The 27087-nt window shown below is 43.1% G+C and overlaps 1 protein-coding gene across 5 annotated transcripts in view; it reads right to left on the bottom strand.

Moving 5' to 3' along the window:
* REV1 (REV1 DNA directed polymerase) overlaps window positions 1-27087 on the bottom strand; it is an 88362-nt gene that overhangs the window by 11060 nt on the left and 50215 nt on the right. For 4 of the 5 annotated variants that reach the window (XR_010662380.1, XM_065929724.1, XM_065929727.1 and 1 more), the window contains exons 6-12: window positions 24876-25588; window positions 22675-22782; window positions 21145-21261; window positions 17089-17197; window positions 12026-12154; window positions 9630-9784; window positions 7001-7120 (exon numbers count right to left, since the gene is read on the bottom strand). Coding sequence is in view for 4 of the 5 variants with exons in the window: in XM_065929724.1 (XP_065785796.1) it covers window positions 7001-7120; window positions 9630-9784; window positions 12026-12154; window positions 17089-17197; window positions 21145-21261; window positions 22675-22782; window positions 24876-25588 (1451 nt within the window). In the remaining variant the exon portion in view is untranslated. The remainder of the gene's footprint in view (window positions 1-7000; window positions 7121-9629; window positions 9785-12025; window positions 12155-17088; window positions 17198-21144; window positions 21262-22674; window positions 22783-24875; window positions 25589-27087) is intronic. The other variant, XM_065929726.1, reaches the window with a different exon arrangement.

Below are 27087 nucleotides of genomic sequence, written 5' to 3'. Positions count from 1 at the left end.
TGATTTATTTTTATTACTGAGTAATAAAGTTTTCTATCTCAGTCACAAAATCAATGAAGTTACACACTGGCTTGAGCTGGTTTACAGTGTGACTCAGACATTCTAGGAGACCCGGGAATGTGAGGGGTTCTACCATGATTTCGGCGATGACCAAACTTCTCAGTGGCTCAGTCACATTTTTTCTTTGAGTGGGAACTAGAGTCAGAAGTCATGACAGGCCCATGCCCACATGCTCTCATACCAAACAAGGTGGCACAAGTGATGTGGGATGGTGTTTCCTGAGCCAAGTGGCAGCGAGCCGAGGACAGGCAGAAGTCTTCTACAAACGAGAACTATCTCCCTAGACAGGCAGCGAGTGTCCCGCGGCCAGCCCGGCACCCAGCAGCCCCCTCGTCACCGTCTGCAAGGTGGAGCCTCAGTCGAAGGGTGCTGGGCTCCTATGAATGTGGTCTCCACGTGCTGAGGTCAGTGAGCCCCTCAGAGACTCAGACTGAGGTTCCAGTCTCCTGCAGGCTCCTGGCTCCAGTTCTGAGTGGCCTTGTGGGAACAAGCAGCCCGTCCAGGTTCTGGAGGGGAACCTCTTATAGCCGTTGTGCGGACACATGGCTAGGAGGGAGGTGGACAACCCGATAAAAGGTATACAGCCACGCAAGGGGGAGGGGGACGAGTTTAACTCAAGAAAAATCTGTCCCCTGATGGAAGTCAGACGAGAGGCGCTTCGGGTGCTGCATCCCGTTTGCGCCACTTTAGAGTTCACGTCAGAACAGAGCCCAAGCACGGACAGCAGGGTCAGTCAGCGACCAGAGGCGGGAACACTGTGCGCAGAAAGACGGAATTTTAAGTGAAACCTAACTGAATGTAAGGGAAGGTTGCCGTCCCTTCTCCAGGGGAGCTTCCTGACCTGGGGACCGAACCCTCGTCTCCTGCACTGCAGAAGGGGTCTCTACTGATGAGCCACCGGGGAAGCCCTGAAGAGAGAAGGATCAGGTAGCAGCAGGCGCTGCGTACGTGCGTGCCGAGTTGCTTCAGTCGTGCCTGACTCAGTGACCCCGCAGACTGTAGCCTGCCAGGCCCCTCTGCCCGTGGGATGCTCCAGGCAGAAGGCTGGAGTTGCCAAGCCCTCCTCCAGGGGACCTTCCCAACCCGGGGATCGAACCTGCGTCTCTTGCGTCTCCTGCACTGGCAGGGGGTTCTATACCACTAATGCCACCTGGGAAATGACTAATTTTTAACAAGATAAACAGCTGCTTCCTTGTCAGAATTTTCAGAAACGTTTACTGCCTAGTCTCCTGTACATATGTGAAACCCATTTCCAAAGGAACAGCTCGTATTTTAGATGGGTTACCAGCTCAGGGCAGGGATAACAACCGAAAATGCTGACATTTTACATACTAAAAAGTTCTAAAACCTGTCCAATAATAAATTTGGGGGCTTTTATAAAAGTCAGTAGTGTTATATGTTGGAGAAGGCAATGGCATCCCACTCCAGTACTCCTGGCTGGAAAACCCCATAGACGGAGGAGCCTGGTAGGCTGCAGTCCATGGGGTCGCTAAGAGTCAGACATGACTGAGCGACTTCACTTTCACTTTTCACTTTCCTGCATTGGAGAAGGAAATGGCAACCCACTCCAGTGTTCTTGCCTGGAGAATCCCAGGGACGGGGGAGCCTGGTGCGCTGCCATCTGTGGGGTCGCACAGAGTCGGACACGACTGAAGCGACTTAGCAGTAGCAACAGTGTTATATATAAAAATCTCATTGACAATTCTGGGTGGCCACAGCTGGCTACAAGCCGGTTCTGAAGGAGAGAGGAGCAGTGTGAGAAGGTAGTTTGTGGGAAGTTAGTAGTCCATCCTGGCTGCCATGCTTCCCCCGCATCTCAGCTGCCTCTTAGGAAATTCAAGGCTGTGCCGAAGGATTCAGCTAGGACACATAACTGCACACTTGCCCTTCAAAACATGAAGTCCTTCTGACCATGAAGCAAATGAAGGTGAAAGGTAAACTCTCTGTTTCTGTGTTTAAAAAAAAAAAACCCAAACCCAACAAATAAACTTTACAAAAAAGATCCAGTATGAAGATGGTGCTATGGATGGAACTGCATCCAGAATCTCAGGATTCCTATGCTGAAATCTTAACTCCCAGCATCTCAGAACACGACTAACTGGAGAAAGGTCCTTCATAAAGGTATTTACAGTAACAACAGGTCACACACGCGGGCCCTAATCCAGCATCCCTGGTGGCCCTGTAAGAGACCAGGACACAGACACAGAGAGCGAGCACCACGCTGAGAAGAGAGTCGCCTACAGGCCAACAGGAGAGACCTCGAAGAAAGCCAACCTGCTGACAATTCAGCTGTGCATGTCTAGTCCCCAAGATCTTGAGGGAATAACTATCTCTGTTTAAGTCACACAACTTAAACAGAGATAGTTATTCTATCTCTGTTTAACACAACCTGTGGTATTTTCTCATGGCAGTTTTAGCAAACTAATATAGATAACCAGTATCATAATCGTGAACTCTCAGATTTCACAGGCACTTTAAATATACTGGTGTCTTCTTATATAAAACTGCAATAAGATGTGTTAGAAAAATGCTAAACTGTGTTGTCTAATAAGATAGTTTGCTAGCATGATTTTATAAGCTTAATTACTCTTCAAACTTAACCTCAAACTGACCACCACAATGTTGTATTCCACGTTTCTGATACTAACACATTCGTCAGTTCACTCAGTTGTGTCCGACTCCTTGTGACCCCATGGACTGCAGCACACCAGGCCTCCCTGTCATTCACCAACTCCTGAGCTTACTCAAACTCATGTCCATCGAGTCAGTGATGCCATCCTCTATCGTCCCCTTCTCCTCCCACCTTCAATCTTTCCCAACATCAAGGTCTTTTCTAGTGAGTCAGTTCTTCCCATCAGGTGGCCAAAGTATTAAAGAGTTTCACCTTCAGCATCAGTCCTTCCAATGAATATTCAGGACTGATTTCCTTTAAGATGGACTGGTTAGATCTCCTTTCAGTTCAAGGGACTCTCAAGAGTCTTCTCCAACACCACAGATCAAAAGCATCAATTCTTTGGCACTCAGCTTTCTTTATAGTGCAGCTCTCACATCCATACATGACCACTGGAAAAACCACAGCCTTGACTAGACGGACATTTATTGGCAAAGTAATGTCTATGTTTTTTAATACACTGTCTAGGTTGATCATACCTTTTCTTCCAAGGAGTGAGTGTTTTTTAATTTCATGGCTGCAGTCACCACCTGCAGTGATTTTGGAGCCCCCAAAAAATAAAGTCTCTCACTGTTTTCACTGTTTCCCCATCTATTTGCCATGAAGAGTTTGGACTGGATGCCATGATCTTAGTTTTCTGAATTGAGTTTTAAGCCAACTTTTTCACTCTCCTCTTTCACTTTCATCAAGAGGCTCTTGTTCTTCTTCGCTTTCTGCCATAAGGGTGGTGTCATCTGCACATCTGAGGTTATTGATATCTCTCCCGGCAACCTTGATTCCAGCTTGTGCTTCATCCAGCCCAGCGTTTCTCATGATGTACTCTGCATATAAATTAAATAAGCAGGGTGACAATATGCAACCTTGACGTACTCTTTTTCCTATTTGGAACCAGTCTGTTGGTCCTTGTCCAGTTCTAACTGTTGCTTCTTGACCTGCATACAGATTTTTCAGGAAGGTCAGGTGGTCTGGTATTCTCATCTGTTGAAGAATTTTCCACAGTTTGTTGTGATCCACACAGTAAAACGTTTTGGCATGGTCAATAAAGCAGAAACAGATGTCTTTCTGGCACTCTCTTGCTTTTTCAATGATCCAACGGATGTTGGCAATTTGATCTCTGGTCCCTCTGCCTTTTCTAAATCCAGCTTGAACATCTGGAAGTTCACAGTTCACGTACTGTTGAAGCCTGGCTTGGGGAATTTTAAGCATTACTTTACTAGCGGGTGAGATGTGCAGTAGTTTGAGTATTCTCTGGCATTGCGTTTCCTTGGGACTGGAATGAAAACTGACCTTTTCCAGTCCTGTGGCCACTGCTGAGTTTTCCAAATTTGCTGGCGTATTGAGTGCAGCACTTTCACAGCATTATCTTTCAGGATTTGAAATAGCTCAACTGGAATTCCATCACCTCCACTAGCTTTGTTCGTAGTGATGCCTCCTAAGGACCACTTGACTTCACATTTCAGGATGTCTGGCTCTAAGTGAGTGATCTCACCACCGTGATTATCTAGGTCATGAAAATTTTTTTTGTATAGTTCGTCTGTGTATTCTTGCCACCTCTTCTTAATATCTTCCACTTTTGTTAGGTCCATACCATTTCTGTCCTTTATTGAGCCCATCTTTGCATGAAATGTTCCCTTAGTATCTCTAATTTTCTTGAGGAGATCTCTAGTCTTTCCCATTCTATTGTTTTCCTCTATTTCTTTGCATTGATCACTGAGGAAGGCTTTCTTATCTCTCCTTGCTATTCTTTGGAACTCTGCATTCAGATGGGAATATCTTTCCTTTTCTCCTTTGCTGTTCACTTCTCTTCTTTTCTCAGCTATTTGTCAGGCCTCCTCAGACAGCCATTTTGCCTTTTTGCATTTCTTTCTCTTGGGGTTGGTCTTGATCCCTGCCTCCTGTACAACGTCACGAACCTCTGTCCATAGTTCTTTAGGTAGTCTATCAGATCTAACCCCTTGAATCTAATTGTCACTTCCACTGTATAATCATAAGGGATGTGATTTAGGTCATACCTGAATGGTGTAGTGGTTTTCCCCACTTTCTTCAACTTAAGTCTGAATTTGGCAAAAAGAAGTTCATGATCTGAGCCACAGTCAGCTCCTGGTCCTGTTTTTGCTGACTGTATAGAGCTTCTCCATCTTTGGCTGCAAAGAATATAATCAATCTCATTTCAGTATTGACCATCTGGTAATGTCCATGTGTAGAGTCTTCTTTTGTGTTGTTGGAAGAGGGTGTTTGCTATGACCAGTGCGTTCTCTTGGCAAAACTCTATTAGCCTTTGCTCTGCTTCATTTTGTACTCCAAGGCCAAATTTGCCTGTTATTCCAGGTATTTCTTGACTTCTTACTTTTGCCTTCCAGTTACCTATAATGAAAAGGACACCTTTTCTGGGTGTTAGTTCTAGAAAGTCTTGTAGATCTTCATAGAACCATTCTACTTCAGCTTCTTCAGCATTACTGGTTGGGGCATAGACTTGCATTACTGTGATATTGAATGGTTTGCCTTGGAAACGAACAGAGGTCATTCAGTCGTTTTTGAGATTGCATCCAAGTACTGCATTTCAGACTTTTCTTGAATATGATGGCTACTCCATTTCTTCTAAGGGGTTCTTGCCCACAGGAGTAGATATAATGGTCATCTAAGTTAAGTTCACCCATTCCAATCCATCTTAGTTCACTGATTCCTAAAATGTTGATGTTCACTCTCGTCATCTCCTGTTTGAGCACTTCCAATTTACCTTGATTCATGGACCTAACATTCCAGGTTCCTATGCAATATTGCTCTTTAGAGCATCAGACTTCACTTCCATCACCAGTCATATCCACAATGGGGTGCTGTTTTTGTTTTGGCTCAGTCTCGTCATTCTTTCTGGAGTTATTTCTCCACCGATCTCCAGTAGCATATTGGGCACCTACTGACCTGGCAGTTCATCTTTCAGTGTCCTATCTTTTTGCCTTTTCGTACTGCTTATGGGGTTCTCAAGGCAAGAAGACTGAAATGGTTTGCCATTCCCTTCTCCAGTGGACCATGTTTTGTCAGAACTCTCCACCATGACCCATCCGTCTTGGGTGGCCCCACACGGCATGGCTCTTAGTTTCATCAAGCACATTCTTAGATTTATTAACTAGGGAGCCAAGTGGCTTCAGAACTAATCCATCATAAAATGGCATTTGGGTCCTTTAATAACTTTGGCCTATAACAGATACTTTTATATTAGTTCAGGTATACTTTTCTTAGGCTCAGGAACATGCATTCAAAAATACCACTGAATCTACTTTTAACAAACAAACTTTCACTAAAAATATACTGTCTTGAATGTTCATACTACAAATACACAGGAGTTTTGTGAAGCTAACACAAGCTGCTTTACAAAAGCCAGAGAGGATAATCTGAAATGGAATCATGGATTACTATAAGGTTCAGAGAAATTTTTTTTTAATTTTTTTTAAATTTATTTTTTAATTGAAGGATAATTGCTTTACAGAAAGAACTTTGTTAGAAAGAGGCATCACCATAGAAAGCAAGTCTAAATATTTAGTAAAAGTGAAGTGAATTCCCTACACACAAAATTTACACCTGATCAAGGGCCCCAAAGGGCAATGATTCTCCGTTATAGTCGATGACACTTGATGTTTTTCCACAGAGAAAGGCCTCTGCATGCCAGATGAGCTAGCCACACTACACAAAACAGTAAAACCACTAGCCGTGCTGCCCAGGAGGGGAGAAAGGTATGTCCCTCTGGACACTTCACTCCTGCCTGAGTTAACAGAACAGAATACTTCAGTTTAGGTTTTCTTCTTCCTGATATGCTTCAAATATTTTCTACTTTTAAAACGACTTGCTGACTAAACTCAGAAACATATCACTAGCTTGGCAGGACAATTTTGTAAACAGGGGAATCAACTGTCAAAACTTTATCTTGGGCCTAGATGTACATTATTTCAGTTCTGATTTATTTAAAGGATCAAGAGTCAGTTTCATCATATTCTTTTAAATATGTCTTCTTAGAACTTCTTGACCTTGGTACTTCAGAAATACTTAAACACTTGAAGTAAAACACATGAGCGGCAAAGCTAAAACATATCAAGGTTCTGATAAACAAATCAAAGAGGTATTTACTGCGGTGTTGTAAATTTTGTTTACCATGGCACTCAATAAAGATTAAAAAAATTTAAATCATGTTTTGGAAAGGAGAGATACGTTATACATCTGTACAAAGCACCAATGGATATTTACAACAAATAAAAGAAAGAAATGCTCTGTGCTTACCTGGCAGGTTAGTGACGAGCTGACCTCTGATAAAGTCATCTACTTCTTCTGGTTTTAAGTGGTACTGGCCATCTGGCTTTGCCTTTCTAGTTGCCATTCTGGCCAGCAGAATATTAGAACCTATGAAAATTTGTTTTTAAAAAACAAAGAAGTCATTTAAGAAATAGTCACAATTATTTCAAAATTTCCTAACAAAGACATCTACAGATAGGTTATCTATCAAATTTCTAAAAAGAATGAAAATAATCAAATAATCTGCAACTGTGGTAACTTTGAGTTGCTAAGTCATGTCTGACTCTTTTGCAACCCTATGGACTGTAGCCCTCCAGGCTCCACTATCCATAGGATTTTCCAGGCAAGAATAGTGGAGTGGGTTGCCATGTCCTTCTCCAGGAGTATCTTCCCAACCCAGGGATCAAACCCACATCTCCTGTATGTGTCTCCTGCATTCCAGATGGATACTTTACTACTGAGACATCAGGGAAGCTCAAATATTTATTTATTTGGCTGTGCCAGGTCTTATATGCAACATGCGGGCTCTTTAGTTGCAGCACACGGGATAATTTCCTGACTAGGGACAGAACCCCAGCCCCCTGCATCGGGAGCACGGGGTCTTAGCCTCTAGACCACCAGGAAGTGGTCATTTTAAGCATAATACAAAACTGGCAGAATTCTGTTAAGTATTACAGATTATAACCACCTTTTGTTCCCAAACGTGTGACATTTCAGCATCTCCCACCTAGGTGAAGGAGTAGAGAAAACAATCCTAACCAAAGATGAGAGGTTTACAGGCAGGCAATCATCAGCTATCAGCTCATTTTACCAAACAATCTTTGTGTTTCTGGCCACACCATGCAGCTTGCAGGATCTTAGTTCCTCAATCAGGGACTGAACCCGGGCCCAAGGCAGTGAAAGGTCAGAGTCCTAACCACTAGACCACCAGGGAAGTCCCTCATTTTACCAACCAGTGAATCCACACTAGGGAGAAATAAGGCCAAAGAAATGCCATTGGACTGGGGCGGGGGGGGAGCCCCAAGAACCAGATGTCTCACTATATGATCAGAATACGGGTGCAGAACTGCAGGCCTGAGTGTCTTAGAAAAGAAGGCAGACAGATAGGGAGGTCCAAGGTGTGTGAGTGGACACAGATGCTAACGCAGAGCAGACAGAAGGCTACCGGGGCCAGAGAAGGTGTCAGGCAGCTGAGAAACATCTCAACACGCGTCAGATGAACTTCCATGTAAATAACAAAATCTCCACAAACTACAGAAGACTTCTATAAAGGACATATCTTAGTTTTATGGGAAGCTTAATTAAAAACAATGTGTTTTCCTAGGGTAAATGTAAAAATATTCATGAAAAGAAAAAGTACTGCAACGTCACACCAAAATGTTAAAGTGGTAAGTTGTGAAGAAAAAGAGGGCTGAGAAGTAGAAATATCATTTGGGACTTTTGTCTTAATAATGTGCTTGAACTTAAAAGAATACATTCATATCATCCCACTTGTAAATTTAAAATAAATACAATTAAAAACAAAGAACTAAGCCAGTGCCTGATAGCAGACTCCAGGAGGCAAGTCCTAAACGAATGCTGAGGGGGGTCTGCAGGCCACACCCAGGAGCCCAAGAGCAGGCCTGCGGGAAGGCGGAGGGATGCTGTTGACTTGCTCTGCATTGGGCGGGCCAAAAAGTCTTTTCAGGTTTTCCCACTACATCTTATGGAAAAACCCACACAAACTTTCTGGCCAACCCACTATTTTCTGGGGCTCATGATGTTCTGACATCTTAGAAGTCCCGCCTGACGGGAGCACCTGCCCTCCCAGGGCTGGTTCACTCCTGAAGATGGCAAGCTGCTTCCGGTTCCTGGGAGCCCGCCTCACACACCCGGCAGAAGCCCAACCTCCTAAGCACACTCACACAAACAGCAGAGGCTCCACCGAGGAGCCTGTTCCCTCCCACTCTGCCTCCAGATGGAGACCTGGTGCTCCGTCAGGTCACCCTGAGAGGGCCACACAAGCAGTCGAGGTCTTCAGTCAGCAGAGGCACTGGTGCTCAGAGAGGGGCAGGTAGGCAGGGGAGCCGAGGGCGACACGGGGGACTCGGGTACTCAGAGCACACAGCGGGGGAGTCCAAGAGCAGCACAGACGACAGGGGTGGGGGCAGCCAGTGGAGGGAGGCACATGTCAGCACTGTGACTTCTGCAGACCGTGGAGGCGGGGCTGGCTGAGGGGCCTGGGGAGCTTCGGAGGGCAATCGAGTTCCTACAAGACTCACCAACACCGAACTCCAAACCCAGCCCCACTGCACAGCTTTAAACACAGCCTCTGTACACGCGAGAAAAATAACATTGTTGACCAATACTGAATTCAATTCTCTCCATTTTTGAGGGAAAAGAAATATTCTAACTTGTATACTCTACAGATGTTATCAACCATTTACTAACACTTCCATCAGTTTGATCTCAGGCTTTGCCTGTGAGCCATGCTAAGTACTGTCTCAGAAGTGGAGGCCTATACATGAAAGTGATAAAAACAAAACCTAAAAACTACTCCTAAAGTTAAGTAGGTTTCAGTGCTCCTAGAGCGAGGCTCTGACTAAAATGAGCAGTACGAGAGACGCCGGCTACTGACCGATCCCCACAGAGGCAGCACATTTAGTCTGGTCCTTAATCTCCATGCGGACAGCGTTGGCAAACTCGTCAGGCGTGAGCCTGGTCTCCGCGAGGATCTCGGTGATGTCCACCAGGGCCTCATCACAGCTGACGGCTTCGATGTTGTGTGTGTAGCTGCCGACACAGAACAGACGCGCGAGTCACAGTCGTGCTTAGCGTCATGCAGGCGCGCCTGGCCAGCAGGCTTCCCACGGCCGCCTTCCCAACATCCTCTGAGACTGAAGGTGCTAGAAGTGCTACCATCTGAACTGAGCTGGCTCAGGTCACTTCACCTCTAACTGCAAAGTTAGTTCATCAGTTTTTTTTCCCATATTTACTACCAAAAATACAACAGAAATGATCACTTCAATTTCTTTACAGTGAGAACACCTCCATAAACCTTTGAATATCTGGAAAGTATTGAGTCAATTAGAACTGTCACAACATTTAATTTTAAACATATTCAAACATGTTTTACCAGAATCCCTAAGGAAGAAAAACCACACAAATCAAACAAGCAATTGATGGTCTCCTGAACACAAATGCCCGGGACAGAGCAGGATATGACGGCCAGTCAGCCACGTGCCCGTCTAGAAGGACACCGGTGACATTCTCTTCAGATGGAAACACTGTGGGCTTTGGTTTTGGTTGTTGCTGTTTTTGGTCATGATCTACCTACAGAGAGCACTGTTTCAGTTCACCAGAGGAGAGGAAAGGGGAGAGAAGAGTTGTTGTGTGGCTCTGATGTTCATTAAATACGTGGACCACAGGCCAGCAAAGGCCTCGGGACGAGAAACGGATCTTCAAAAATCCACCTGGTGAAGTATCAGGGGGCCAGCCCTCCACCTCTCACCCCAACTCACTGCAGGCTGTGGATCAGACTAATTACTACCAACAATCATTTAAGAGATGAGTGGTCTGTCCTGGATTAACTCCAGGGAGCCATCTATCAGAGCAGAGTGTGTCCTGATACTAGAGCTGCCCTGAGGCGGGATTTCCAAAGGTGGCAGGAGAATAATGAGGAATCTTTTGTTCAAAGCACAGCCACGTGGCCACTGAAAATGTCTCCACCAACCAAAACTACGTGACCGTGTCCACGAAGTCCCCGCCCTGCGGTCCAGGCTGCTGGCCACTCCAGCTCCGTAACTGCAAGCAGCAGCACCAGCTCAGGCCCACCTCCAGCCCCCGCGGGCAGCGGCTGACCACAGCTCCGGAGGGGACCCAACAAGCGCACGCCCCACCTGCTAACAGGGTGGGCCCGTGTTTGGGGTCTTAGGACAGCTGTGTGAGAAATGGCTTGTCCCTCAGCCCTAAGTCCACACACTGATGGCAGAGAGCTTCCCTGGCCCTCTCAGGTTCTCTCTCCGTTAGAGGAAGCCCCCAAAGGCAGGGCCTGGATCTGACTCCTCTCCTGCAGGACTGGCAGCATTGACACTTGTCTGCACGTGGCCCTGTAAGCAGGAGAGGACGAAGTGACGAGAGAGGTGAGCATCTCCCTCAGAACTCCTTCAGAACATCAGCACAGCCTAAGGGCTGACCGGCGTTCACTCACACCTCACCCGCGGCGGCTCCCGCTGCCCTTAGCAGAGCTCAGAGGCTGGGACGATGACCTTACTTGGCCTTTTATAGAGAGAATATGGCAGGCCAACATACTTATTTAAAAGTTTAAGTTTTGAATTAACATTAAATATATGTATACTGTAAATATTCAAAAAACAAAATCTCCTTTTCTTAAGCCATCTATTCACCTATCTTGAGACTATGGGCGACTCTTGAACAACAGAGGTGTGAACCTTGAGGGATGGCTCATGCATGGGTTTTTTCAGTAGTGAATACGAAGAGTGCTACGTGATCATGACCACGGAGAAGCCAAGGGTACAGACAGCTGGCTGTGGGCTACACACGATTCTGCACCTCGTGAGCACAGCTCCCCACTGCCACCAAGTCGTTCAAGGGCCAGCTGCATCACTAAACGTTTTTATAAAAGCTAACATCTGGCCCGCCTAATGATTTCAGAGGACAAAGGATTCGAAAGAGTCTCTACTTGTGAACCTACAGTTCTAATTTTCAACCAAACTATAGCTCGTATGTAATAAAAGAGAATAACCAGGTTAAAAATGCCCATCTTTCATCCGTCTGGTCCCATGAAGGGGAACTGGAGCCACTGAGCAAACGCCATGTGGACAGAAGGTGAGACCCGCAGCGGCACCGGCGAGCGGCTCAGGCCCCGCCGCACAGAAGTGTCCCGCGGCCCGAGCCGCGCCCTGGCGGTGCGCACGGGAGGAGTGGGTTTCCACCAGTCCTCAGTCAGCGGGTCTGTCCTCAGGATTAGGTACGAGCAGCCAAGGGACAGAGGAGTGAGCACGGCGCACATACCTGGCCAGTGTCTCGTACATCGTTCGTGCAACCTCTTTATACGCATGGAAATCGTAAGGGACTGCCTGGAGGCTGGGACAAAGCTGCTTGGCTTGCCCGAAAAACATTCCATTCCTAATGCCAACTTGTCTAGAGAAAGAACAGAATACAGGGGAGGTTAGACCTGGAATTTTTAAAAGCCAAATCAAGTATCAAATATTGTTATCTCCCCAAGCCACTGACATATAATTTTCATTTAACTCCCCTCTCAGGAGACGTAAAAAACAGGCAGTGAGAAAGCTTACAAGTTTGTTTCCCCACAAAGGAGAATCCCATAGTTGTCAGATAAGTGTAAGTGACACAGCAGACACGCCCAAATATGTTATTCAAAGACACCTCCCGGGCCTCGTACCTCTGACCCCCCTGCAGATGCCAGAGCGTCCCCAGCCATGCCACAACCACCACAGAGCGGGACCGTGCTATGGAGGTCTGCTGCCCCAAAAGAGGGCCTGGCTCAGTCACGGTTCATCCCCCAAAGACAGAGAACCACACAGGACAGTGAGCGCTGAGCGACAGACAGGCAGGAGGCACTCATCCCGTCACCACCCAGCTCCCCCGCGACCGACTCCAAGCGCCTGTGTGGGTTCCACGGTGGCCAAGATGCCGACAGCGGTGGCCACGGCGGGACATCACTCTGGTAGGTGCCAGGGTCCACAACTGTGAGGGACCTGGTTGAAAATGGTACATCTCAAATCTCCTATATGTCTCCGTGCCCCACATCACCTTTGATATTTAGAGCACTCAGCACAAAACTGTAATTATGGGATTATGCACAATGAGTAAAATTCCATGTTACTACTCTGCAATGGATCAAGAAAAAAAATCTTACAGTAAAAACATAAGCAGTGTTTCCTGAAATTACATACTTGTAGGTAAATGCATCACATGGTTACTTCATGTTTCCACTCAATGAACACGTACTCACTCAGTACTCAGTATTTAGTACAAAGGTGTCCCTGTTTTTAAGAAACACAGTCTTCAATAAGCAGAGGCCTGCAGCTCCCTGACTATCCCAGACCAGCAGTGAGCAGCAAGGAGGAAAAGAATCCTCCAAGCTACTGACATGAAATGATATACTTTTTAAATGTATATAAAACAGTAATGGATGATCAGACTGCAAAGCCCAGAGTAGATGAGAACCATCTAATAGGAGGGAAAAATGACAGGAAAGGAAGAGATGACTAACAAATCATGGTAAAGAAAACAAAGCTCTCATTCATTTAACAAAAATCTATGTCTCAGGCGCCATGTGAAGTGGTGGGTAGAAGACAGTGAACAAAATGGACCCCATGATGTCCATGAGGATGACCCGCAGAGGCCCACAAGAGGACGGACTCGAGCCCACGGGCCGTATTATGAGGCAGGGAAGTGCATGCATAATAGTTTACAAGGCTACGTAGAAGTACACAACTAGTTTAAAACATGATAGGTAGGTTCAACATGTAAAAGCTAAACTTACAAATTAAAGGCATGTGTTACATAATTCCTATAAGTACTATATTCTTATATTTACAGCACTTTCATTTTCAAATTTTTTACCTACACAAAAAATTCCACAGGCATATTACTTAGAAAAATATAATACATCAACTTACGTACTCAGGCGTACCTATGTCCCACAGAGAGATGCTTGGGGATCACTAGACACTGTAAGGAAGTTATGAACAAAAAAGGAAAAACCTAAGAGGCCTCCCACAACTAAGGGAAGTAAAACGCTCCTAGTCGGTGGCTGGGAAAGGAGGCTTGTTTCATATAAAACAAATGCGCAGGACTTCCCTGATGGTCCAGTGGATAGGATTCAGCACGCTCACTGCCAAGGGCCCGGGTTCAATCCCTGGTCAGGGAACTAAGATCCCACAAGCCATGCAGCATGGTCAGAAAGTAATAATAAACAGGTAAAGACAATTACACAGCAGTCTGAGGTGACTTCACCACACTGACATCTCTGCCCGCCAGCTCAAACCCAAGCAGGACCAACGCCAGGACTTCGCAGGCGCCCACTGCCAGGTTTGCGGGGAAGCAGCACACGCCGTCTTCTCTGTGCTGTGCGCTCAGGCAAGGGTACGTGGGCTGCATTAGATAATGTTAAAAAAAACCCAACTATTAAATCGCTGTCATGGTCAATTCAATATTCTGAAGAACATCCACATCACTAATTCGAGATTGTAAAGGGTGAAAACGGAGGTTTAGAAGTTATTTGCTCCTTAAAATCGATAACTGTGGGATATATGTATAATATCATTACCTATCCATCCACATATCTGCCTTCTAACTTAGTTATGGATAAAGCTATTACTAGTTCTTTATGGTGGTTTAGTCACTAAGTTGTGTCCAACTCCTGAGACCCCGTGGACTGCAGCCTGCCAGGTTCTCTACGGTAAATACAAGGAAAGATAACAGGCGTGCAAATCTCGACTTGTGGAATCAGACTCTACCTTCCCATGGCTTCCAAGGCCATGCTCCATACTTAGCTAACCCCACTACTGTAAGGACCATGTCTGCTGAAAACTCCCCAGTGCCTAAAACTGGGATGGCTGTCCCTACAACCTCATCTCCAGTCCAAGTCCAGAAACATTTCTCTGATGCAACTCTGTATATATTCATTAAAAAAAAAAGCTCACTGAAGGAAAATATAACTGTTAGATAGCCTTTAAAAAATAGGATATCCAAGAGACTCTCATTAGGGGTACCCTAGAAAATGAAAAAATTACAATTAAAGGACAAAAACCCCATTGTTGTGGGTTTCATGTTTTCTTTCCCCCCAACTTACACTCAAATTCATTTTCACCACTTTTCACATCTCCTTCAACATCTGCCATCTAAGTGACCCTTAAATGGCTTGCTGCACAGCATTTGGCCCTCATATATCATCACTCCAATTATTCTGTAACATATTCAGCTTGACAATCACCATCTGTGGTACAATACAAATGCCCTATCCAAACACCAACAGAGGCCTGGAGTCCAAAACCACCAGGAGCTGGCAACACTCCTAACTCTGAGGCGACCTTGGCACTCACTCCCCAACCAGCATCCAGCAGGGGGCGCCGGGTACGGGGGGAGACCCGACAGAGGCAGCACAGGAAGGCAGCTCCCATGTCACCAACAGCCAAGACCAAAGACTGGGCAAGCATCCCTCACAGCTTCGAGATGCAGAACACGACGCCCGGTCACCAGAAGCATGCCAGTCTGTCACCACCCGTACCTCAGCAGGGGGAGAAGACTAGCCCACTGCACAGAATCAGCTCTAAGCTTCCTGCACTAATGAAAACATAGAATCCACAATGCATTCAGATCTAATTATCCTTTTCATTAAAGAAAGTTTCAATTCCTTGGCGACATGATCAACGAACAATGAAAAAGATTAAAACATAACTGTCAATGAAAAAAACAAAGTCAGTTGGGGAGTAAAGCCTGACGTGTCATAAAGGATTTGAATATAATCCTTTTTTCTTAGATATCCTTTTAATAAAACAATTGGCAAGATTTTAAGCAAACTATTCTGGTTAGATGATGATGTGTCAAGATACTTTTTTGATCAGATTAGACTTGCTTGAATAACTCCAACTTTAAATCAAGACTGAAAAATGTAATATATATATCAAGTCATTGTTGTATACTGTTAATGTTACATGTCAATTATATCTCATTTTTTAAAAAGCATGAATGACAAAACCATTAAGACACTACCAAACAAAAACAGGACTGAAAAGTGTGCCCGATGTGACCTCAGCCTGCTTCTGTAGTTAGTAAACACTCCCACACTTGCCAGCGGTGTGTAAATGAGTGCTTTGCTGTTGCTGCTCCGTCGCTCAGTCGTATCCAACTCCTCATGACCCTACGAACTGTGACTCACAGGCTTCCCTGTCCCTCAGCACCTCCTGGAGTTTGCCCAAGTTCATGTCCACTGAATCAATGATGCCATCCAACCATCTCATCCTCTGTCACCCTTTTTCTGTCTTCAATCTTTCCCAGCCTTAGGGTCTTATCCAATGATTCACCTGTTCCCATCAGGTGGCCAAAGTACTGGAGCTTCAGGTTCAGCATCAGTCCTTCCAAAGAGTATTTCGGATTGATCTCCTTTAAGATTGACTGGTTGGCTCTCTGTGCTGTCCGAGGGACTCTCAAGAGTCTTCTCCAACACCACAGTTCAAAAGCATCAATTCTTTGGTTGCTCTGCCTTCTTTATCGTCTAGCTCTCACATCCATACACGTCTAGTGGAAAGACCACAGCCTTAACTACGTGAGCCTTTGTCAGCAAAGTGATGTCTTTGCTTTATAACACACAGTCTAAATGCTTGCTGTGTTATAAAGTGTCTGTGTTCAGTTAACAAGGAAGAAAAAAATAATGAATGCTCTTTAAATTAATCACTTAATCGTTAATCATGACTCCATTTTTACAACCCGAATAACCGATTTCTAAACACATCTTTCTAAACTAGGAGGAATGTGTGGTACGTATGTTTCCTCCAGAACTGACACAGCCGGCAGTAGGCAGGCTCCGTGCTGGCAGGCCAGAGCACTGCGACGTGAAGCGAGCAGATGACCAGGCGTGCCAGGGCGGGATGGCTGGGTTGTGACCTAACAGGCAATCAGGTTTTAACATAACTTAAAAAAATACTGAGTACCAGGTTTAAATAACAAGGGATGTTTCCTGGCAGAAAGAAATAACGATCAGAGTAGATGACCCTAAGGCCCTCTTCCACCCAAAAATACCTAATTCTTTAATCTTATGCTTTGAAAGACAACGACTGAAAAATGACAAGGTCCAGCTTCTTTTGGTTTTCATCACAGAACCTACTGCTTCAGCAGGACACTAAGGTATTTATTTAAAGTTACTGAGCATTTGTGAAGGCAAAAAAAGGAAATGGAAGGGATTAAGGTTAGAAAGACTTCTTTCTGTATTTGTTACATTCAAGTCACAGGTTTGACTAACCCACCTAAATCCACTTCAAAAGATTATATAAGAAATGAAGTAAATTAATTATTCATTAAGCATTACAACATCTTTAATGCCTACATACCTGGCTTCATAACTGCAAGATGCGATTTCAGCCTTTGACAAAACAGAATCAATTCCATTTATCTGTGCGGAATCTTGACTCTCCCATGTTGATGGATCTGGTATTTCTGCTTCAAAAATAAAATTGAATGATTTTATGTTAAAAACTGATTTTCCTTAACTTTCATTCAAGAAGTTTGTTTACCATTCATTTCATATACAAATGTTCAATAAATTCCAAGTAAACTGACATTTACCCCCTAATCATTTAACAAAAGAAAATCTAAAACTCTAAAATAGCTTACTTCCAGTATATCCTTTACCAGCAATCAAGAACTTATCACAATACATACAGTTCTATCTTAATAACAGTCTGAAGAGACATATACCAAAGGATAAATATAAACCATCCCTTAGGTCTCTGGAGACGCACAAGAATAATGAACCCCTTCCTACAGCCGCAAAAGGATGACACAGCTCTCCCAACTTCCAGCTTCACACAAGAACACCAAAGCACACAGTCTAGACAGCCTATTGACTGCCCGTCCTATGATGTGACCAGCAAGTGAGATGGGTTAAAACACAACTTCAGTTACGTCTCTTGGGACACCACAGAATTCCCAAAAAGAATATGCTCTAAAAAAAATCTATTCTCATAGTTCTACTATTCTGAACAAAAAATACCATGAGTCAGTAAACTAAGACTGAGAGTGCTTGGGCTAATTCTAGACAAATACATTAAGAGCACGACGTTAACAACATCACTAACAAGCTGAGGACCTCTTTCCTATTTATTTCAGAGACATAACATTCCATGAAAACTCAGCCAAGTGAAAAGCACTGCCAGGTAAACAAAAATTTACGAACAACTCCTCCTGATCTGACTTCGGTGATCCTCAACACATTTCACCCAACTATGCAACACATACAAGCAAGTCTGGGTTCCAGCACCCACATACACGAAGCATAAATGCAAATCAAAGTCTGAGGACTGGCATATTCATGGGGTCAAATTCCACTTGCATCCAAATTAAAAACAGCAGAGCATACAATCTGAGTCATGATTTCTGATACAGCATGACTAACATATGCTATACTAGGACAAATTAAGGACAGAATGCAGAGCAGTCGACCCAGTGTCCTGAAGGGGTTTGGAAGGCTAAATATCAGCTTTAATAGATCATTACTCCAGGCTGAAAATCTGTAAGGATTTCAGGGTTGTTAGTATGACAGTTCAACGGTGGCTGCTACTAACCCAAAAAAGAAGAGCTGAAGCCTGAACAGCCACAACCAGCTGCCTTTCAAAGGAGTACCCATGAGCTATGCCTTAAGAGCTGAGGAGTCAGGGGACTTCTATTCCAAGGGCTAATTAACCCACCTACGGGAAAAGTCCCACTGCCGCTGCGAGCACTGTCCGCGGCCCCTGCTCCCAGCGGCCTGCAGGGGGAACCTTGCAAAGTTCTCTCCGCTGGGTGGACTGACTCAGTCCACAGTGCGCCAGGGCAGTGCCTCCACGAGCGGAGCGAGCTGCTCCGTGGGCGGCACGGGGAAATGCAAGGACACACTGTCCTCCCTGGAGGGCAAAGGAGAAGGCGACTCGTCAAGCCCTGACAAACCAGATGGGCACATGGAGTATGTGCAGGGATGGCTGGAGAAATCAGGAGAGGACCCACATCTGTGAAAAAGAAATCGCTGAGAGTTTGAGTCTATGACTAATACAATTTAAAACTTTGGTCGCTCTTTAGAACGAACACTGAAGTTGATGATGGGACAGGAACACTTGCATTCTGGAATCTGGGAAGGGAGAAAAGGCCCAGCCAGGAAATCATAGTATACACAGATTCCAAATTCAAGACAAGGCCCACTGCTGAGTATGGCTCAGGAGCAGCTGCAAAGAAGCCAGGGGTGGAGACCCTGGTCACGCTGGTCTGATCAGACAGAGTCCCTGAGTATGACAAGAAAGAAACTGAGGTCCTATAAAAGGCTAATGACGTGTTGGCTCTAATACCTCGCCTAGATGTACAAGACAAAACAATAGAACTGAGTTGTTTTTTTTTTTTTAAGCTATGGTACAGAAGGCAAAGATTCTAATCCCTAAATTGATCCTCAATGTTTTAAAATTTGGTGTCGTATCTAATAACAGGACCCAGGGAAAGAAAGATCAAAGAATAAAAAGAAAAGAGGAACGAAAGCACTGGAAAAACAAGTTCCAGGTGTGAGCTTAACTGCAACCGCACTAACAAAGGCCATCTATTCACATTATATGCAGCAAATATTGTTAAGATCCTAACAGGTCAAAAGGTTCAGGACACACATAAAAGTGAATGATGTCAAGTCAGAGACAGTGTAAAATATAAAGTATCGTATTCTCTTTTTCTAGTGACAGGAAAATCTAGTTTTGACAGTTTTCAATGGCAAGTCCAACATCAATACTTCTAATATTTACCTCTGGTTTACCACTCATACTTAAAGAGGCAGAGAGAATGTGAGCTATACAAGCTTATGAAAATCCAGCGGCTACACAGAGGAAGACAATTAAGTTATTACAAAGGTCAGAATTCTGCTTACAAACTGCTTATGGTCAGATCATTGGTGACAGGAGGAAAGACGTGAGAGAACAGCTCTCCACTCACTCTGAGGAAGGCATGCTTGCCAAAACCAAACCTCTGGACGTACACTGCCTAACAGGGGCAGACACAAGTCTACCCACAGGAGCAGCTCTGAGCACCGGGGAACCAAGGGATGCTACGAGCAGCGTGCACAGGGCGTCTTCCCTCTTTAAAGCTCATTCAGTATTTACTGAGCGCCCAGTGTGACAAGTGCCGTGCATTCTCTTAAGCTACTTGTTTACCAGAATCTTAGATTTCATCTTTAATAGCACACAGAAAAGACAGATAAGAAAACAACCTACCACAAAACCAAGCTACTAATACTTCAACTACCCACCTTGTCAAATACGACAATACAACACTCAACAAGTTCAGAAAACCAACCTCAAGATCTACTCACTTCACACAAAACACTAGAATCTCAAAAACTCTCTTATTAAATGACCAGGAAAAGGTTCAGGAAATCTGGAGAATACAAGTACACATGAAGCATCAAAATGTAGCTATAAATATTCTCCTTTGTATCCATGGCATGTAAACAGATGATCACAACCAGCAAGAAAAATGTAATCCCAAAAAGGTCCTCCGAGACATCTACTGGCGTTCCTTTCATCTTAATTTCATCGAGGTCATTTCTAAAATAACCCCCAATTTTTGTAACTGAAAACTAAGAACCTGAAGTAACTGGGACAAAATTTAACTGCAAGCCTTCCAGACTACTACATATCTAATCTCTTATTTTCTGAAAAATTAATTTTAAAAAATTTGCAGACATCCATGAGAAAACTGACCAATGTCAAATAATTACTTAGTAATTACTAAGCAAATATTTCTCAGGGAAAACTGTGGGGTGGGGGTGGGAGGAGAAGGGGAGAGACATGAAAATCAAACAGTAATGTGATTAGTGTAATTTATATAATTTTGTTTATTAACAGTCAAAATTTAAAAGCCAAAGAGGCAAGAAAAAATTTCCCATATGAAACAGGTGCAACAAAGATGTGGGGGATGTTTGCTGGCTTTATCTTCTCACTCCAGTAACTAAAACCTTAACTGTTCTTCAGTCCGCTGATGCATACACATCTTCAGAAAACACACTTCAGTGTCCTTACTTGGATCAGAGCCCAAAACAACAGGTAATTAACTTTCAAGTCTAGAAGTTCCTGCAAAATGATGTCCATGATTTTCCTCCCCAAACTAAATCTACACAATGCAAGCTAATCATGCCTTTTAAACATCCTTCACTCTCTTTCCCAGGAAAGTATCATTATCCAATTCAACAAAGACTAACTATAAACCACTCATTTGTATTATGTTCAGATTTTGCTTTAAGATGTGACTGACGCCCTTAAAACCATTGAAAGAAAAAGCTAATTGTTTGAACTCTGCTTTTATTTCTGTAACAACAGAACCAAAGAAAAATGCAGAAGTCTTCGACAGGTGCACTGGGACTCTGCAGCTTGTATCTGTACCTGCTTTGCCTCTCAGGATCTTATTCTGGTAATACTGCCGCTCCAACTGGGGGTTGGCGCCGGGACGCAGAGGGGCCCTGCCGGCGCCCCTGTTACTTGTAACAGCCACTGGTTTTCCTGTAAGAAGAGTACGATGAGTTTCCAACCTAAGTACAGGAATGTTAACAACAGTAAAAAACATGTAATGGAAAATTTTTCAAAAGACGTAAAAAAATATGACATTTTTCTTTAGCTTTATTCAGGCATTAGTCCCTAACGGAGACAGGGGCTTTAAAGATTATCAACTGCTATGCAAAAGTCATCTAAGTGTCTCTGCACCCCCAAAGTAAACTATTCATGACAATTTTGATGCATTTATTCAACTTAAAAGCAACACTATCATAGCTTCTCATTGTCTCTCTGGTTTCTTAAAGTAGAAAATAGGCAACACAGAACCTCAATTCAGAGTGGCAGGGTGAAGAGAGAAAGAAAAACTGTATCTAGGTTTTTTATAATTCTGGTATCAAAAAAGTAAGGTAATATCTAAACTAATCTTTATTTTTACAGCAAGAAAAAACTAATCAAAATATATATGCAGAGGAATCACAACCTGACCTACTACAGAACAAAGGTGAGTGTATACGGTCGCAAAATTTTTGGTTTAGTTACAAAATCTTTCACACACCATTTCCTTGTATGCGTATATGTCAGAAGATAGCTCTATCTCTGTAAACCAACAGCATGGATAATTCATGTTTGTGTGTGTGTATAAAAATTTATTTCACTGAATGCATTTGTAGTGAGGACAAAGAAAAAAAGGCATCAAGAAGCCAGTCATGGGCTAAAATCAACTCTTTACAATCTAAACACCTCTATCGGAGCTCAAGCAGCAACTACTTGTGATAAAAATAAAGCCCTATTATTATTCCCAGCAGCTTCTGTGCTTCTCTCACACGAAAAATACTCTTGGAAGAAAAGGCTAATAGTTATCGCTTTCAGATCTAAACTTCTGAAAAATCCAGAACAAATATTTCCAAAAGTACTGACAGGTCACAAATACCTAAAATTTCCATTAAAACAAAGACTGCACAGAAGACAACAAATTTTAACAATGTTCAATAACACAAAATTGTTTTACAACCAAAAAACTTAGAATGTCCCCTAACAGAAGGATAGTTAAGTGATTCACTCAGGAGAAAGCATAGTGACCCAAGTTGCAAAGACATATGCTGCCATAAAATTTCCATTTATTGACAAAAAATAATAAATATAGATTAAAAACATAGAAAATGCCCTAATCTTAGATGATAGATCCTTCAACTGAAGAGGTGTATTCTTCCCTAAAGGCTTCATCTCTACAGGGAGGAAAACAATTTTTTCTAACTTCCCTCAATCTTTCTTTATTATGGAGGCCAGAAAATTTGGAAGCAGTAACTGATTTTGCCAAGAAAAATCAGAATGAATATTTCTTAGAGAGTATGTTGTGATCCCTTAGAATATATATTTGTAACAATATATCAATTTTCTTAATACATAAACAAGAATACAGACCTTTGAGATCTGGTCTATTTCGTATACCCACTGATACAAAGAAGCAATCCATATCAACATGCATTATACAGCTCTGATGTCGGGGTGAACTCAATACTGACATATTTCCTAGAAGGAAAAAAAGAACGTTCAAACCCCAAACTCATCAATACTTTTAAAAATATCAGGTCTAGTTAACTTTAGAAATTATATTCTTAAATGCTTGTAAGCAGAATAAAGTTTTTAAAACAATACAGATTCTATAATTGATTATTTATATCACCTCAAGAGAAATCAACGTTCAGTTTCTTTGTCTCTAAAAATAATTCAGAGATACAAATTTACTTTCCAAACATAATTTAAAATCAATCGTGAAGACATCATGTTTCCTAGTCTATATTCTAACAAATCTCTCAATCTGTCTAAATACCTATCTCAAAGTTATTTCTATGTGCTGAATGGTACATAAAAATGTACAAAGGTGTGTTCATATATTTAGTCCCAGGGAGCTAAGTAACTTTAGCAGCACTACTCCATGTGGTGACAACACTCCTTGATAGGATAGCCATAAACACTGCTACTGTTATCCAATGCTTAGCAGTAGGTGTTAGGCACTGTTTTAAGAGGTTTACATGTATTAATTTAAACCCTCACAACAACATTTTGAAAGAGGTAGTAAGATTATCCCCATTTTTCAGAGTAATAACTTCAGTCACACAGCCAGTAGCAGGCTGAGCTGGTATTTAATCCCAGGGCATCTGATTTCAGAGCCCACAGGCCACCACCCTTGTAAAAAGCAAGCTCTCATAAAGGAATTTTCCTCTGATAGATTTAAGAACAACTGTACTGAGGTTAGTCTTCATGACAGGCTCTTAAAAACTTATAGTTAGTACCCAAAAGGTTGAGACAGCTCTATTTAGCAGACTGTGACTATGAGCACGTTTCCCTTGTTCCCACTAGGGCACAGCATGGGGCCTCGCTCCAGCCACCCTCCTGGACCAGCACTCGTCAGCCAACAGGAAACAGGCTCAGAGAGTGAACTCACACGCTACTTCCCGAGAAAGGTGCAGCCCGGCCACGCGCGACTACCTAACTCCAAAGCCTTGGACTTCCCTGCTGCTCTCCCTGTTACCTCAAAAATAACTTATAAATCTTTATTATAATCCCGCTGAATAAGAAACTATTACATAAACATAACGTAAACAACTCAAAATAATGGTTTTAAAGATTCAAGTCATATGGAAGGCACGTACGAAATGCCCACTGAATGCTTTCATACAATATAAAAATCTCTCATCTTGGAAAATTCCCACTCATAGAAATGATTCATAATTGCTCTTGGAAGCTTTCTAAATAAAATCACCTTTAGGTAACAAGACCAAGGCATGATATAAGGAAAATCTAATACCTATAACCATTATTTTGAACTATTTTATAAATAATAAAAAGCATCTGGAATAATTAAACAGCAAAACATAACAAAAAATCCACATGTAGCGGTTCTACCAGTCTGGGAGATGTGAGCTGCGCTCTGCACCTCACCTTCCACAGCTATAAACGAATGGTAGTATCAGCTCATCTTCAGGGAGGAACCATGTAAGCCACAAAAAGCAAGGAAAGCCTCACACTAGATCCCAAACACACTGACAGGCACAGATACAGCCTGTTACTGTGGTTTTGTTTTTGATGACAAGAGAAATATTGAAATATAAAATACAGTTAGCCAATCTACTTATGTGAAAATACTTAACCTCACTAAAAGTGTACCACTATAATTACAATAACTATTATGTCAAAGTTACTGAAAGACTTAAAAATCATTATGATGCAAGCTTTTAAAAATTAACAGTTACTCTTATCAAACCAATTCATTTTTACAGGAGATTAAGCACTGAATATAAACTATGCTATATTTTACAGTTCAAAACTTCAACAACTGATAAGGTCTACAGGAAGAATGAATGCTCAGAACCCCAACCTTGGACCTATTCAAATTACTTAAAGATTTTCAGTTAGCCACACTCAAAACTAATTTTGTAAAAAATACTTTAGTAAGAAAGCTTTTCATCATCTGTTATACTTACTGTTACTTACATAACCCGATACTCCTCAAGGCTGCCATGTTACAAGAGCTTAGTACTGACCAGAACACCAGTGACAGATTAAGAGCAAAACGGTAAGCATGACTGTTTCTTAGAAAACGATTGTAGTTGAGTATCTACCTGTGTCAGTTACAACAAGTGCAGACCTGCCTGCTTTCATTTTTTTTAACTTTTCCCTTCCTGGAAAGATACCACTATTCTGCCTCTGCAGCATATTGACAAACTCAGTCAGTTCACACTTCCACGTGGATATGTGGTGCAGTCTGGACCGGGAGTAGAAGTCCGAGATGAAGTTGCAGTCCGAGGGTCGGGGCGGCCCCGAGGGCGCCCCCCTGCCCGGGGCAGGTACTGACGAAGTGCTCTTTGTGCTTGAAGGCCCCTGAACGGTGGAGTGGTGAGCACCGTTGACTCGAGGGTTGCTGTGCAAAGACGGCGAGGAGAAGGGCTTAGTTCTGTGTGGGTCCCGCAGAGCGTCCGCGCTGCAGGTGCTCTGCTGGGCCGGCTGCACGGCGCAGTCTCTGAAGGCGCCGCGGCTCCTCTCGGCCCCCGCGGCCTCCTCCTGGGCGGGCTCTGCGGACAGCCTGCTGGCGACACCGCTGCCCGGGGGCGCCAAGCAATCCAGGCTCTTTAAGGCACCGTGAGAGCTGTGGGAGTGCCCATTACAAAGGGCACGGCCATCTCTGGGATGCGGAATGCCATTCTGTTTCCTTCCTGGGAACACAGGCTGCAGCCCCACAAAATCAAAGTCATTATCTGCAGCTTCCTCATTCCAGCTGTTCACTCCATTGACTCGAACTTCACTTTCCGTCTCGATTTTCTTAATTATGTGATTTCTAAAGCAGGAAAAGAAAAAAAATTTTGTTTAAATGAATAGTGTCTGACTTTCAAGCTGAAACAATTTTTCATGTAAACTTTCTTACTGATACACACTTTAATATCCCCCCACCCAAATCTGAAAGATTAAAACATGACTTGAATTACTGCTCTTCCAACAGAAGATAATTCTTTGCTAAACTGAAGGAGTAAGGTACTAGGAAAATTCTAGCATATTAACTAACAGTCTTCTAGGTTTTGTTTCCTTTTTAAAAATTTCAGATACTCCCAAAGAAGAAATAGAATGGAATCTTCTTCAGATTGAAGAAAAATCCAAGAAACAATTTTCAATTATTTTCCCATTAAAAATTAATTGTCATCCATTGATATAAGTCTGAGTCACAGTGCCTGGCATACACTCAAGCATTTGTTCAGTTAATACAATATGAATAATTCCTGTAAAAATGGGTAAGAAACCTCATGTGAATTCTTACTGCTATGTTTATTTTCAGTTTTTTATGTAAGGTACTGTTCAACACATTAAATCTAATACTGCTGCCCTCCTGAGGCTGGTTACTTTCCCTCAGGAAACAACCAACATACTATATTCATTAATCCATTAATAGGGTCAACTGGTGTAGATAAAAAGTAAAAAAAGAAAAAGTCAATGTGTAAGGTTAATTCAATTAAATTTATATCTAGAAAAATGAGGATGTTTGCCCTATTGACAGGGAATTAGTGTTTCCATTCTAAGAAATGCATTATTTAGATGCCAGGGTGGTAGGTCCAAGGCAGTCTGGACCCAGTGTCCTGATAACAGATTTATAAATGCAGGAACTATGACAAACGTTACACTAAATTACATCGTTCCTCTAATGATTCCCGGTAATGTTCTGTAATAAAGAAAAAAATCATTTGTATTCAAAAGAATCATCTAAGTAACAAAAACAAGAGTCTGAACCACAAAGCCGTAATTCACTCTACTTAGGAAAGCCCACAGCGTTAGCCCAGTTACAGTTCAGGCTCCAGACGAGGGCATGCACAGCACCAAGGCACATGTTAGACTACCACCCCGTCAACAGGTTTAATTCAAGTTTCTCCTCCTAATACCAACTGGGTCTATTAGTAATGACAGTCTGACTACACAGGAAAACCACACATGAGCTGGATCCAAACATCATCTCCCATTTCTGGGTTGGCTCTGGCTGATCAGCTTGTGGAACCTGACCGCCAACTCTGAGCAGGTCCAAGCCTCACAAGTGAGCACACCAAAGAGAGAAACAGAAAACCAGCCAGAAACGATTGAGAGAGGAAGGGAAGAAAACCTAAAGCGAGGCAAGACAGAGAAAGTCTGGCCCCTGAGACAAAGAACCAGGGAGCAAAAGGCGACATGAAGGAGCTTCAAAAAAATTTATAAAATGCACTGAACATGCCAGAAAATAAAGATCAAGAAAGAAACAAAAGTGCAATCAGAGAAGCCTTAGATCTCGTTTTCTGTGTTATAAGTACTAAGACTTTA

Source organism: Muntiacus reevesi, chromosome 3, assembly GCF_963930625.1.
Source record: "Muntiacus reevesi chromosome 3, mMunRee1.1, whole genome shotgun sequence".
NCBI lineage: Eukaryota > Metazoa > Chordata > Mammalia > Artiodactyla > Cervidae > Muntiacus > Muntiacus reevesi.
The sequence above is the reverse complement of the archived record's forward strand: the minus strand, read 5'-3'. Positions and strand labels throughout refer to the sequence as shown.